The sequence below is a fragment of the Bombus fervidus genome, chromosome 18 (assembly GCF_041682495.2).
Source record: "Bombus fervidus isolate BK054 chromosome 18, iyBomFerv1, whole genome shotgun sequence".
NCBI classification, from domain to species: domain Eukaryota; kingdom Metazoa; phylum Arthropoda; class Insecta; order Hymenoptera; family Apidae; genus Bombus; species Bombus fervidus.
The window spans coordinates 1614018-1630777 of NC_091534.1; the positions used below are offsets into that span (position 1 = coordinate 1614018).

Sequence of the window (16760 nt, forward strand, 5' to 3'; positions counted from 1 at the left end):
TCGCTGTTATGACGATAGTCTCTCTCTTCGTTACTCTGCAGCATATTTTACATGACACGTCATCGACTCTACGTCGCTCCCCCACCAATTCTCTCTTCTACTGATCCTCTTGTGACATTATAATGTGAATTTGTTTCTTTCAGATACCGTAACCATTTAATGTGCGCGACTGCATGTAACCGCATCAAGACGTTTCTTATTTGTCGATAATTATCATATACGTTTAATCGATTTGTAAAAACGGTGATAGTGATACGAAAATTGTGTTTAGTGTTCTAGAGAAATAACGCACAGTTATATAGCCTTTTTAATTGTTATAATCTAAAATTGACATTGACTAAAGGTGAGTAAATAATTCAATTAGATAATGCAAAGTGAAGCGGGAAACTTTGTAATACTGATATTGATTTTTAACGTATTTTCTTTCATTAATAATACAGAAACGGTATTTTGTATTAGAAAAAATACTTGTCAAATATATCACATACATATAATCCGTATACGACTAATATACCAATAGTAGAGTAGTAATATTAAAATACTTTGTTTGTTAAGTGAAATATATTGCATTTTTCTGCTTCATTTGTTTCACTTTTTTAATTTTATTTTAAATTGTTGTACTTAACAAATTCAACGGGTGCAGTTAAAAAGAATTAAATAGGAATTCTGTATGTGTAATATACAAATACGCGTGAAACAAATTAAATAGGAACAGTTAACACTTTATTTCATAGTCAATTAGTTATTTACAGTACATAAATTTTCCTGTCTCTCTTTGTCTCTCTCTATCTCTCTCTTTCCCTTTCTCAAAGTTTCATTCAAACAATATGAAAATAATGTTATTTCTATATTAAATATGATATAAGAAAATTAAATTTAGATAATGCACATTTGTTTAACTTACATAATAAAGCTTGTGTCTGTTAAAAATTCTTTGTTTTGTACTGTTATTGGTAAAACACAGCAATTTTAATATACATAGAAATATATTATAAGGAAATATTACTAGTAAAATATAACGTTAAACTATTTAATCAAAGATTGAGTATTTATATATATTTATACATATATATATATATGTAAATAAAATATAGACTATTAAAATTGATACATTCTTAACAATTCCAATTACTTTATTCTGTGTATCTGTATATAAATACGTTATATTTTTGTATAAACTAGATAGCTGAATCTCATTCTCAAGCAATTGTATATCTAGATAACAATTGTGATTTCAATATTCATGATGTATGTTTTTTAAATTAATATATCTTTCATTAATTGTAGAACAACAGAGGTTACATTACAAGGATTTCTTATTTCTTGATTCTTGCAACCTTTACACGTAGTTTTTCAATGCTTAACGTTATATTGTATATAGCATAGTTTTCGTATGAATTGCGCATTAAGTCATCGTTAAATCTCATTTCCTATAGTAGACGCATACGTTCTCCGTTTGTTGCTCCCACCATTCCTGCAAAGAATATCCGTGACGAGCGACGGTTCGTTTCAGTTGGTTACGAGAACCGAACGGAACCGGTAGCAGAAGAGCGAATAGAACCTGTAACCGCTTCAAAAGAAGGTAAGTAAGAGCCACACCCCAAATACTTGTTTATACATAGACACCGATCAATACAATCTTTGGAATTTCACTACGATAGCTTCTTGGCATTCTTCTTCGCGTATATATCAAACAAGGTTAACTGCAGGTCTTCAAAGATATTTATATCAACCACTCAAGTCATCATTCACCTCAATTTCGCAATACTGTATACTCATGTATATACTTTACATGAACACACACTTCCTGATAATATGTTTTCTCGCATTTTAAAATTATGTACAGTTACGTGGGAAGATAAATAAGATACGCGAATGGAAAAATAGGACAGAAACTAACTTATTGTGTAACAATATTAAGCATTTCGACTTCATTTCAGACTAATCAAGATTGTTATTAACTAAGATTATATTACAATAAACTTTAAAATTGTTACCTTTTTTTTACTAACGTTGCTACTTTTACATTACAAGGCTTTGATGATATTGTTGTTAGAATTATAATGAAAATGTTATTAATATAGAATGATTTTATGTTTTTAAAGTGATATTTTTAAACGCAACTATGTTTTTTATACTACGTTTGAGCAAATTCCTATTTTTAAGGCATTGAAAGGAAATATGTATGATAATTAAAACGTAATATTATTATAGTATACCTAAAGTTTACCATTTCGTTGTAAATATCGCGTCATTAGTAGATTCATTTATTTCTCATGACATTACACCCTCAAATACTATACGATATTTTAATATTAATTGCGTTTGCAACTCTCTTTTATTTTTAATCGCATCTTACATCTTAAACATTGAACAATTAATAATGAAACAAACGTGTAATGTTAATCATTAGAATAAGACTATGAGTTTGATTAATTAATGCTTTCGATAAAGTGTTTATGAAATGTTATATAATAAATTTTGTTTTCAGATAGTAATTTATTTTAATGATAAGTTGATTTTAATTGTGCAAATTTTCCGTGCAATAAGAATACTAAAATATAACTATAGCATAAATATTATACATATACTATTATTTAATATGATTTTAATATGAATTTCTATTTTTTAGCTGATTCGAATAATGTCGGCCACTCAGTACTATCATGTGCAGGTAATTACTAACTACTTTCTACTTTATCTATACGATACACACGCAATATGAAAGCCCAAACCTACTTCGTTTTAGAGGAGAAATCTTTTAATGTCGTAAATTAATATTAATATTTGGTAGTTTCGCCTTTTGAAACGATAACAATAACGACATATCATATCAGTTAATTTCAAAATAAAGTTTTGAACTTCCATTATAGGCATAGTTAAATTTTGTTTGATCGTTTAAACTTGTTTGTGCGGTTTTATCTTCCTACAAATTCTCAATCGAATTTAAGTGCAGAGATGGCTACTTTAGAACATTTATCCACATTTTTTAAAGCCATTGTCTCAAGTGTGTTTTATTTAAAATAATAATTAAATAAAATAAGTACTCTGATAGATTTTTACATTAAATTACATTAAATCAGCAATTCTTTGAATAGGGGAGATCTCTCAAACCGTAAGATTTTCTTTACCATGTCCTATTGTTCGTTCAAGTTTGGTATTTTGTGTATACCATCATTACATAATACTTTCTATTACGTGCAAACAAGTTAAAATGATTAGAAATCATTAATTACAATTAATTTCACCATTTTAAAAGAGTGTGTATTTTGCACGATAATTAGCATCTAAATTATGTACTAATTTGAGCATTTATGGGGACAACTAAAACATAGTACAATTCAGGTTTTCAGATACGGTAGAATTACAGTAGAGCATTGTTTAACCTGATTATACATATCATATTTGTATCATATTATACATAACTTGTGGTCCATTTATAAATAATCGTGCCGAATTCGTTCCGTGTCCAAACAGTGACCGGACGTTTATTTATTAATATTTGTATACTACCAGCCGGGATATACCCGAGACAAACATGCTAGTCAGACATAGAAGTCAAACTTACGCAAGTATATAACAAACCGCCGTTTCCAACCAAAGACTTAGCTATAGCAGCGATGCCTTTGTATGAAGAAGAGGAAGAAAAAACAAAGCAACAAAGGAAGAAAAGGCGATTCATTGTACATCCGTTGTGGCAAACGGATAAGAAGATTTATCAAGATAAAATCAAATTCATAGCGTGATACATGAACGAGATATATTCAGGTACGTTTATACAGGCCCGTGCTATGGGGCTGGCCCCACCGGTCAGATCGGCAAATAGGAGAAATATGAGATTATCAAATGTGAATGGAACACGTCCACGCTGCCGATGATGACTAACACGATACGAATACATATTTAAAAGTATGGTAACCAATTGGGGTTCGGCTCAAGGCCACGGCTGAGACACGAAACGGATACAGCACGGTTATGTATAAATGAACTTTTAAAGATCAGTTCAGACGACGTGATTTCTTGACCGACTCGAAAGCGGCGTTCATATCTACATCGAAAATCCAAGTCTTACGATTTTGTTCTTCGCCATGTCATGCAAATTTATCTCGTGATCTATCAATTTTATCGTTTTGGGATCTAGTTCATTTCAATTAAAAATTTGGTCTTTTCTTTCTTCACATGTTAGAAATGCTTGGCTGTGATCGTAGTAGCTTCAAGAACTATTCTATGTATTCCTGATTTCGTTCTTCCTCTATTCTTCATCTGTTTTCTATACTTTCCGACCGATTCAGTTTTATTACCGGCCGGGTTATTTCATACATATCTATGAAACCGAATGTCGAAAGCGACCGAATCGGTAATTTCACCTTGTACATGCATATGAATCCTACGTAAGTATGTTCTACTGCACATGACAACTCGTTGATTCGGCAAATGAACGATAAACTATTATAATAATAACTATTACACACTGCATACACTGAATCTATTAATTCAGTAAGGTATGTTTGGGAGCTGAACGTGCGGCGGAAATACAGAAACATGTGAATACTGTTTTCGGCTATTACCGATTCCGCAAAATGTGCTATCCGAATTAAATTTTCGTGGAGATTCGTTGTCTTCGGAATAAACTTTTGTACTTTAAACTTTAATATGTACGTTTCTGCATAAATGGATAAATTATATTTAATATCACACAAATTATACATAAATTATATGTAATATCTATATACACAGAATAATATCATCTCGTTAAGTATAGATGAACCCAATTATTTGTTTTGCTTCTGCGACGAATAGAAGACGCAGAATGAATGCGAAATAGCGACGAATTATGAATTTCGATCAACGTTCCGTGATTTATTCTAGGTTAGGTCTCGATTAGTCAGTAGGTCTTGATTTGACCGCGTTGCCTCGCTCTCAACGAAGCCGATTAATCGAAGACACAATGACAGAACGTAATAAGAATATTTGTTTTATTATTTGAAGGTTAATTAATTCGGATTGCAAAAGACGTGATGACAAAATCTTACTAATAATGTATGCGGTACATATCATGTTAAAACTATTATATTACAAAATAAAATCGTATTTCTCCTGTAAAACAAAGAGGCTAAAAACTTTTCAATACACTATTGCAATAGTTTAATGTTTATTCGTCGTACTTTCTGTTTATTTGTAATATTCATATGCAAAATACTCGCTAAACATTTGTTAGATATTTAATATTACATATTGCTTTGAAATAAATAGTGAAAAGTTTTACATATCTATGTAATATATATTTTGCATTTTATTTTATTGGTTTAGTGCACACCAACTGTCTATTCTGCTGATCCTTTCGACCCAGAAGAAGATGCAGCTCTTCTACGAACTGCCATGAAGGGTTTCGGCACTGATGAACAGACAATAATCGATGTCCTTGCTCATCGTGGAATTGTACAACGACTTGAAATAGCTGACAAATTTAAAACCATGTATGGGAAGGATCTGATTTCTGAGTTGAAATCGGAACTTGGTGGTAATTTTGAAAAGGCAATTTTGGCATTGATGACACCGTTACCGGAATATTTTGCTAAAGAACTTCATAATGCGATGTCTGGAATTGGCACGGACGAAGGTGCTCTTATCGAGGTGCTGGCATCTCTTAGCAACTATGGCATCAAAACCATATCTGCTGTTTATAAAGAAAGTAAGCCCGTTTCTGTTCGAATGATTTTTTAAATAAATACAGATATTTAGTAGAAATATGAACAACATTATTGCAAATAATTCGATAGCTACTAAAGAAATACTATAATCTTCTTTTTAAAGAAGATACATCATTCATTCTTTTTAAAAAATTCATGCTCAATAGGCCGTGATGGTTGTTGCTGATGTTGCTCGTGTGTAGAGTGAGACAGGTTCTGCTGCGGATCGCCGGTGTCGCTGCCGGGATTCTGTTGTAATTTTTCTTCTAATTTAGATGCGTGGAAGAAAAATCGGACTCCGGTCGCCGGGATTTGAGAACCCGGGTCCTGAAACGAAAGGGTCGTAACCTAAGGCGCTAACCACTGCGCTGCCGTCGTCCGACTCTAAGTTAGCGTCGAGTGGTGGTATTTTTGCTGTCGAGTGCCGCCACAATCGCATTATAACATATTTGACATAAACAAAGAAAGAAGAATGTTAGAAAGTGACCATTTTTGACATCATCTGAAATTGAAAAATTCATCTAGGACTTTTAAGAGTTTCTCCCTCCCGAGGAACAAAAAGTATTCTTATCATATTTCTGAAAAATCGATGGGGAAGTTATTAGAAATGAATCTAAACATGTGATAGCGATCGAACTCGCCTATTCCTTATATTTAGTTTTCTTTTTTCTCGGGTGTTAAACCGTTTTCAAAATAATTAATGAAAAAATCAGCTGACAGGTCGAAAATTAGTTAAAGTTTGGAATCCAGCAAAATCAAAGTACCAGATAATCATTGCTACATGGATACAACAATCAATAACGCGTTCGCTCTTTCCCATTTTGCATTCAGAGATGAACATGTGTACCAATTACAAGTTCAATGACTCAATGATAGTCCAAGTAATTATCGGAATATAAGTAGCGGAAAAAAAAACAGAGTAAAGACATATTATTGTTGTAGTTTCAGTAATCAGAACAGTTACAATTCTTTTAAGCTGCAGCTGTAAACTCTGTCATTATAAGATTAATATATCTTGTTACAGTCGGAGAAATGTTTATGCCAAGCATCTTATGTTACAGTTAGAATTGAATCCACAACAAGAAATACGTTCTGTTGCATTGGTTATAAAAAATATGAAATTTATATGAAATTAAATAATGGTATTTTACTGAAAAATTATATTCTCGACATTTCATTAGTTTAAAGTATACATATTGATAGACAAAAGTAAAGTCGGATTGGAAGCCATTTTTGTACTCACATGTGAATGAAAAGTCGGCATTCGCGTTGTTGGTTGTCCAATTGATTTACCTGCTAATTTTCTCACTAACTACTGTAAAGACGGTTCAGTATCCAAAGAAGGAGATGAAATATAACTCTTAGATGAGTTCGATCATTAGCATATTCCCGTTTGGATTCATTTTCCACATTATTTTTTTTTTTTTTTTTTTTTCAGAAAAATGATAAGGATGCTTTTTGTTCCCTTGCAGACACTCTTAAATATTCTACATAAATTTTTCAACTCCAGACGATCCCCAAAAATGGCCATTTTTTAACATCCTGCAGTTTCTTCTTCTTTGATATGTTTCTCGTGATATTAAGTATATCTTTTACATAAGATATGTTTTAATACAATGCATGTTTTAAATATTATTTGGAATTAATTGGAATAGTATTAGCAATTTGTGCGAATGATTTAAAATCATTAAAAGAAAATATGATTGGGTACATTTTTCATTTGAAACATTTTTAAAACAGAATTTCTTTATTACTCTACGATCTTCTATATGCTTAAAAATGTTTGAGTCACTGTAAGCATTGTTAATTTTAACTTGACTTAATTTAATTGACAACGTATAAATTTGATAAAAAATCAACCTCAGGACTTCATTACTGTACTACGTGTTTCTCTATCAGGAAAATTAAATTATAATTTTATCTTACGATCACAATATATCATATTTTTTAAATATACAGGCTGAATCAAAACATGTGGGAAGTACGGCATTATTATACGGCAGTTCATATAAACATATACCCGGTATGACCTTGCTTTCGAATCGCAGCTTATTTTATGATGCTAAACATTAGATAGATCAACGAGTTCCTGGCAAATAGATAAGTCATCCTGTCTGTCTGTTGTTGGTCAGCCTACTCTCCAGACTTGAATCGCGAGCATTTAAAATCTCTAATTTATAAACATCAGTTGACGATGCTGATACAAACTCCGTCAACAAATCCTCGTAAGCTGTTTGAACAGTCTATGTTGTGAAGGTAAGCAACTGTTACAGCACAATGTAAGCTGTTACTCGAAGATAACGTTATATCGGATGTATGTCTATATGAACTTTTCTTTTTACGTTAATGTTCAGAATCAGCATTTGTCGTACTTCCCTGTATATTATTTTTCTATCGAATAAAGGATTTTCAAAAGATTTAACGCATTTATGTAACAGTTAGGTATGTGATGAGCTCCTATTTCAGTACGTATTTCTGGACATGTAACTAATATTTTTATTGTTCCTATTTCATTTTAACAAGAGACCTGCTTTGATAAATCGGTGATCTCTTTTTAATAAACACGACTTATAATATACTTAACTTTGTTACATATATTTATACAGTGGTTCATGAAAGTATTTGTGCACTTACCATAAAAATCTTTTATGTATATATTGTACATATTACATAAAACATTTTTGAATTTTATTAACGTTATAATAAGAGGCGACTGTTATAATTTGTGGCGGCACTCGATAGCAAAATACCACCACTCGACTAACTAGTGTCAGACGACGGCAACGCAGTGGTTAGCGCCTCAGGTTACGAACGTTCGGTACCCGGGTTCTCAAATTTCGGCGCCCGGAGTCCGATTTTTCTTCCGCGGCATTAAAAATGAGAAGAAAAATGCAGCAGTACCCCAGCAGCGACATCTACGCCCGCAGCAGAACCTGTCTCATCCTACACACTAGCAGTAGCGCACTATCACCGCAACTAATACCGGCAAGCGGCTACTACAAACAAATAACATTACCTCAAATTATACCAACAAGATTTCTTTCTAATTTGAAAATATTTAATACAAATCTATACGTATTAAAAAATGAGTATATAGTTGAATAATGACTTTAAGCACATGATAAGTGTTAAAAATGGGCCGATTGAATACTTGTACGTACATTTGCAAAATCGTTTAAAATTTTACTAATAAAATCGTGATAGATGGGTGTCGTTACAGTTTCGTAATATGTTCACAAAAGATGTCGATAAATGTAAGAATACTTTCATAAACCACTACATTTTTGAACCGTAACGAAATCACATTTTTTATATGAAGGTATTGGATTCTAAAACATTTTGCATTGCATGTTTTCTATTTGAAAATAATTACTTGTTTAAAATTCACTTGTTACAATTTGATTGGAATATGATAGAAGCAGTACACTGATAAATTTCTTTCTTATTGAAGCCTTTGTAAATCCATTTAATTCTTAATTATAATATAATATATATTATTTAACGTAACGTTTTCTCTTTCATAAATGTCTTTATAAAAAATGTAATGTATCTTAATGTAAATTTTATATATATTTGCAGTGTATGGAACGGATTTAGAGGATGATTTGAAAAGCGATACTTCTGGCTATTTTAAGAGACTGTTAGTTTCACTTTCATGCGTAAGTAAATTTTCTAATATAATAATTAAATTGATAGGATTTTTTAAACTTACAAGACTACTCTTTTATTATTTTTATATTCGTTTAAATTGTAAATTTATCTGATTTATTATATTATCGAAGATCGACATTTGAGACTGTTATTTTAGAAGGAAACGATATGTTTAAACATTTTGTAATACCACCAAACATTTTCAAAAGCATAGCGGTAGTCAGTCATATTTATGTTCATAGGGTAATTGATGTATATAATGTCTTATACAATAATTGATAAGATACTCAAACTGATAACAGAATGATAAATAAGAAATACGAAACGAAATTTTTCTTTCGAATCTCCGATCTCGAAAAAAGTAAACTTCTTTTTTCACTTGATAACAAATACATTGAATGGGTCTTAACTCGTAATAAATGATAATTATTGGATTTTTAACGCAACAACTGCTACGTTTTTTACATTGAACGGTTTCGTAACAACTTAACACGTTGATCAGCATAATGGATTACGACCAGATATCTATCGTACCAGGTACAGAAAACGCTCTAATATGAAGGTTTTTCTGACATTTCAGGATTACCTCGATTTTCTTTAATTGCTTGTCCTACTTTTCTATTCTAGCGATATAGGGGGTGTTTAGATGATTTCATTAATAAAAAGTCATCCAACGATAAATAAAAGAAGTTGAATGTGTACTTTTCCATTTCTTACTACGTACAACTATGTCCAACAACTAACATAGGAAGAGTATTACAAGATATGAAATAAGGACTTTGTGTGGCATGTGTTACTATGAATCCGAAAGTGATAACTAGTGCACGGGCTTTGGCAATTCGATGATTTCAAAGTTATATTAATGCGAACGCCCGCTACTTTGAACGTTCTTTATTTATTGTCTGATGACCTTCTATTAGGGGTTGCTAAAATCAGCTAAACGCCCTCTATTCTGCCCGAATAAAGAAGTACGGCAAGCAATTTAAAAAAATGGAGGTGATCTTGATATCTCCGAAAAACCTTCATCTACGCAAAACTTATTACTGCCATATCATGGCTCCTCCCGTATTGTACGACTTTTGTAAACAAAGTTTCTCTAGAAAGGACGAAAATATTGATCACAGTTTTCGCTTCGCTTCTTATATGACGCTAGTGACGACCGTGTTAATAACATAAGAGGGTTTTCATTTTACTGTACATTTGTAATGTATGCCTCACTGTTACGATCTGAGTTATGAATTCTATCGTGTTTGGGTTTTGGCGTGAAATCTATAGATACTGCTACGTTGACCGGATAGGGGAAAATAAAATGTAAACATTACAAATCGATGCACAAGGATAGGTGTTTCGATACTGAGTGAAATTTGAAAACGGTGAAACTGATGTTTGGAACAAGTGTTCAAAGTAATGGAATTGTAATGAAAATGAATTGAAGATTTACTAATTTACTGGAGTTACTCGTTAAATTTTGTTGTTACGATTTCTGCCTTCCACTTTTATCCATTTGTATCGTATATTGACAAACTCATGTTCGATTTAAGTTTATACGTCAAGTCCAAAGACGAAAAGCGCTCTATCGAAAAAAGGAAAACTCGTGGCTTCGGAGAAACAGCACGACGTCAAACAAATATCAATCCATCTTCCTATATTTAACGCGTGATGAAGATAGAAGTTGATAGCTCACACGCTATTGTCAACGTGTTTTAAAAGGATTGAAAGTAAATGACCAAGAGCCATTCTATTCTCATTAGATTCTTACTTACATGGTGTTAAAAAATCATACGTTATGGCTTTGACAAATGATTCTCATTCTACACCTTCGGATCGACGCAGAGCTCTTAAAAAGAGATACCGAAAAATTGACAACCTTAAATTTCACCGTACTCGTCACGAGACAGACAAGTCTCGGAGAAACCACGAGTCGCGGATGAGTCGTTCTTTCGGAAAATAGCCTTAGAGTTCCATTATCTCTTACTTTGATGTTACTTACAAACAGACACTGTTTACATTTCGCAGTCAGATAGAAAGTAAATAGCGTCATATTAACGAGGAAACAGAAAGACGAGGAATTATTCCTTAGCACGTAAGATAAATGTTTCTGTCCCAAATATTATAGAACGAAGCATCTATCTTCAGAGTTCTCAGACTCGATGTCATTGATTTCTTTGCAAATCAATACGTAAAGCAGATACGAAGGTCAATTACATTTTTTAAAAATTGGATTACATTTCTTCATTTGTTGGTCGATGCATTTCATCGCTCCACACGAGGAAGTATTAAGTTTCTTACGCCACAAAACCAGCTCGGGAGATTTATTATTTTTGTTTTATCGCAAAAGCACTTTTTTACTCAAATATCCTTTAAATTTAATACTTTTCTCTTCTGAACTAACGGATTTTCGTATGGACAATTATTAAGCATTCGGATGAAACAATGAATTGTTCGATCAACACAATAAGAATTTTGATACCATTCAAAGGAAAACGTAGTTGATCTTCACCTGGTCTCTGCCTGTACACCTGCAAGAAAATAATATCAAATCGTGTCATTCTCTGCAATGCCATTCGATTCTCGTTTGAAATATTTTATCGTACGGTAAGTAATTCTGCAATAGTTTGAAATCATAGAGTTTGGTATTTGTTCTATCGTGAGTGGATTATTTCATGCGCTAAGGAATAATTTTCAGTTTCCTCGTTAATATAACAGTGTTTAATTCTTATTTGACTGCAAAATTTAAACGTATTATAAGTAACACCAATGGAACTTTAACGTCATTCTTTAAAAGAACAGTTTATTTTCGGTCCATAGTTCCTTTGAGACTTTTGTTCCCGTGACGAATACTATGACCTATACTATAATGGATATGTTTGGATAATAATTTATCGGATATCTTCATGAAAAATTGGTGATAAATGTCGAGTTCGATTAGCATAGTGTAGACATAGCATAGTGTGATCTACGGAATGAGAAGTACTTGATTTGAATCGCATAAGAAAAGGCGTAGTTGATGCGTTTTATAGGAGTAATTAACGTAACAACCAATAAAAATAGTACAATAGATGAGATTTTTTAGTGAGACTCTCTTATGTATGTTTGAAATATAAAAGTTCTGCGATTTAACGCGTATGTTCTTTCGTTGGACTCGTAAGTTCAAGCTGTAACAGCTCTAGAAACGGTGTTTGAAGGGAACATCCAAATAAACTCAAATATCTTTGTTTACTGATTATTCACTTTAGTCACGCGTACGAGATGACTAAGGAGAGATTAAAAACAACTTTTAACTTTATTATACCTCGTGATGCAACTCGATTAAAACGAGGCACACAGCAAGTCACTCTCAATCTTGCATCCTTATTTTATACTCTAGTTATTCATTAATACATACATTTAATGTCATGTACATGATCGAGACGTATTCAGTGGTCTAACGATCACATAAAAGCGGCATTGTCTTTTCATAATCTATCTTTGCCACTATTTTAAACCGTTGTTACGTTCTCTCAGAACGTTTTGCAAATTCCAAGAAAAGGCGATACACGTACGTTATCTCGCACAGTATTTTAATATTTAAACGCGATAATTTTTTAAATAATTATTCGCATAAGATATTTTATGTACAGTGCACAGTTGATATCACAATCTACAAAATTAACAAAGGCACAAATATAGAAGTACTATTTTTATTATTATTTTTATTTGGAATAAAAATATATTTAATAAAATATATATAAATTATTTTATAGGCCAATAGAGATGAAAATCCTCAAGTTGACGAACAAGCTGCAATGCAAGATGCCGAAAGATTACTTGCAGCTGGTGAGGAACAATGGGGAACAGACGAAAGTACTTTTAATGCTATTCTCATTACGAAAAGTTTCCCTCAACTACGAAAAATTTTTGAGGAATACGAACGTCTTGCTGGTCATAGCTTAGAAGAAGCTATTAAGACAGAATTTTCCGGATCAGTCGAAGACGGCTATCTTGCAGTTGGTAAGAAAAAATATATTACTTTTCATAAAGAAGTAAAATCGCACAATTTTTATTTGGTATAATACAAGAAAGAGTAATTAACTTTTTTTATCAGTAAGTAGCATGCAATTAGTTTTATGTACTTTATCCACTGCTGGTGAAAATGTTATGCGTATTACTTATGCTTACATTTTTTATATTTTAAAGAACACTCCGAAACATATAGCTTGTCATCTAATTGTAGTCTGTCCAACAAAACGAGACAGAGATAGACATAATAGGTGATTGCTGCAGCTACAGCTACAGCCATTTGCTGCCGATAAGTGATACTCGATTGGCAGTCATTAGCTGTAACCACAGTAATCACGTTTCGTTTACGCCGACTTCTTCGCCTCATTGGACAAACTTTAGATAACTTTAGATAACCATATAATATAATTATATATATATATAACTACATGTGCACATATATGTAATTAGATTGTGAAAAGCTTATCATGTAGAGTCTGGGAAAGATCAAGGGAAACATACCTTGTTGTTTTCTAAATAAGTATCAACATTCTGGTATCACATTTATGCAAATGCACGTATATACTTATACAAAGATTAAATAAGCAGGACTTCTACTATTACATCACTAAAGATCTGGATAATTATGGATGTTTCATTCGCCTCACCGATTTCGATGATTTTTAAATATATGTTAATGTAAGAACAACTTTTTCCTGTACATGTAACCGCTACTCAGCCTTCGTTCCCAAGATATTCGCAAAAATCTGTCTATAACTGTTCGTCTGTGACAGTGCATTGGTTACCAGCCGCCTCACAGACTGATATACTGACGCATAAAATAAAATCGTAGACAAAATTCACTGTAGTGGTATCGACAGTCTTTTTCATTTTTTTTTTTTTTTTCTTTTTTCGGAATAAATTGACAACAACACCTAGTTAGCTAAAATAAGAAATTCTTCTTTCCTTCTAAATTCGTATTAATTGGACAAGTCCTTTGTTCTATTCATCTCGTTGAACGAATTCAATACTTCCTACTTACTTTCATTTTTTGACTAGCTCTTTTCTGTGTAAACCAAACGGATAATCTTTTATTTCAGCATTTGCTCGCGGCAGCCTTTGCTAATAGATGTGTATTGTTTTGCAGACAAGAAGTTGTTACCAACCGAAAAACAAATAAATGATATCTATTTACGACATTAGTCAGATACTGTATCGCATTAGCATCGAGTATCTTATTGTCAGACGCATATCGCTGTGTGAAAAAGCTCTTGAGCTGAGATTATGTTGAATTCGCTCAAAACAATATATGTACACTTGCAAATGCTAGATCGAAAAAGTAGATCTTCGACTCAGTCGTTTCACTGGATTACTTGTTGCGATGACAACACTGTCTAGATTAGGGTTAGGTTGAGGTTAGGTTCCAGTTACGATCCAGTGTTAGGCTGAATAACTACATTCGCATGATATCGAGTCAGTGTAAACCCAGCCCTACAGAGACATTCAATAATGCGCGACATCCAATGCGAATAGTTACTTTTAAATATGTCCCATAGATTGCGACAATTTTTTTCAAATCTGAACTAATCTTCACAGCATATTCATTGTACCAAAGATTTGTAGTTTCGTTGTGATCATATAATTCCAAGTACAATTCTTTGTAATAATTTTTTCATTTTTTCATTTCGTGAAAATTCATTTTGTGGGTATCACGAAAGTGCAATGCAAAATACAGGCTAACAAATTAATTTTGAATTTGTTTATTTTAGTCAGGTGTGCACGAGATAAAACTGCATATTTTGCGGAGAGATTATACAAAGCAATGCGTGGATTAGGTACTGATGACTCGACATTGATACGCATAATCGTAGCTCGATCGGAAATCGATTTAGGAGATATTAAGGATACTTATCAAAAAATGTATGGACAATCGCTTGCAGGTGATATCGATGTAAGTCAGAGATACTTCATATTTTTATCTAAATACTTGGTGTTTTTGTAAAAATGTTTCTGTAATATTTACTTTTCCTTTTTTTTTTCTTTTAACAATAAAACTTGTTTAAAATACATATTACGAAATATATAGAATGTCATTTAATGACACGCATATCAATCTTGATAGAATTATGAAAATTAAGGATTTCTTTGCAGAAACATTTATACTTGGACTCACTCTCATCAAAGTAATAATGCACATTATACACGTCTTAATTTTACACATACACGTGTCTTAATTTTTCATAAATCACTTCATTCTTTAACAAGTACCTTGCCTGTACCTTGGCTGCCCATAATTTTCCATAAATTTCAGGATGACTGTTCAGGAGACTACAAGAGACTCTTGCTTGCTCTACTTGGATGAAAGCATTTCATGTTCAACAATTCTTTTTATTTTTAAATCTTACTTTAACGCCAGGAATATATCTTCGCAACATTCCGCGAAGCTGTATAGATGTCTTAACTTTAATTTGTTCTAAATTACATCAATAATTAGCAGTGATTACGGTACTACATGGCTGGTTTTTGTTTGACTTTGTTGATTATGATGTCGTATATGAGTTTGCTCGTAAAATTAGTTCGTTCGCATCGAAATACACTATACTAATCTCTGTGAGACCTATCGAGTGAATATAAATAAATAATGTCTGTTATAATTGTTAAAAATTACATACCGAAATTCGTTAATTAATAAAGTAATTCATATGCCAGTTAACTAATTTTACTAATTTCAAACCGCTTTCATAATGTGCATGCGTACGTGTACATTGAGTCTGAATATAAATATAATATTATTTTGCACTTATTACATTGCTTTAATCCTTCCTACATTCTGTTTGCATTTACAGAGTGACTGCAGCGAAGAGTTTAAGCGGCTTCTGATCGCACTTTTAAATTAAAGAAAATCATGGAGAGGAATGTGTTTATTAATTCTATTTAAAAGAAAAAGAGTATAGGCATCTCTAACATAAATGTTAATAATATGCATCTCACATAACTGTAATATATGTTTCGTTTGCAATAAATTTGCACGTTCGCAAACGACTTTTTATTTATCGTGGACTGTAAGACGAAAACACCAGTATCTTTTTTTTTCCAGAGTGATTGCACTGCTGAGTGGAAAAGACTTCTGATTGCGATGTTGAATTAAAAATAGATTTATTCGATAAAAGTCGTTGCAACAATACCCATATATTACGATACAAAACAACAAACTACATATTCATTGTATAAGATTGAGAAGTAATTTGGAGTTTAAAGAATAAATTACCAATGATATTAAAAAGTTAAGGAATTTAATGCAGCCCAAATTTTCAACGGTTATTAATGTTATAGCGCACAGATTATAAAATAGAATTATTGAATAACATTTAGTAATTACGTTAGATTGGTAATAATGAAATAATAAAATAATAAGAAAAATGGAATAATGGTAATCGAGCA

The 16760-nt window shown here is 32.1% G+C and overlaps 1 protein-coding gene across 7 annotated transcripts; it reads left to right on the plus strand.

Annotated features, from left to right (window-relative positions):
- The first annotated feature begins 145 nt into the window (after positions 1–145).
- On the plus strand, positions 146–16739 carry LOC139996763 (annexin B9). Of its 7 annotated transcripts, none has more exons than XR_011802348.1 (9): positions 146–343; positions 1437–1582; positions 2633–2674; positions 5311–5692; positions 9270–9349; positions 13085–13331; positions 15089–15270; positions 15631–15824; positions 16417–16739. XR_011802348.1 is itself a non-coding variant. In XM_072021294.1 (8 exons), exons 3-8 carry the CDS (start codon positions 2645–2647, stop codon positions 16465–16467), a joined length of 972 nt encoding a protein of 323 aa, XP_071877395.1. In that variant the 5' UTR covers positions 146–343; positions 1437–1582; positions 2633–2644; the 3' UTR covers positions 16468–16739. The 7 variants fall into 7 exon arrangements, 5 of the variants coding, with proteins under 5 accessions (XP_071877395.1, XP_071877396.1, XP_071877393.1 ...); XR_011802347.1 differs by lacking the exon at positions 16417–16739 and adding an exon at positions 16166–16358; XM_072021294.1 differs by lacking the exon at positions 15631–15824.
- The last annotated feature ends 21 nt before the right edge of the window (positions 16740–16760 follow it).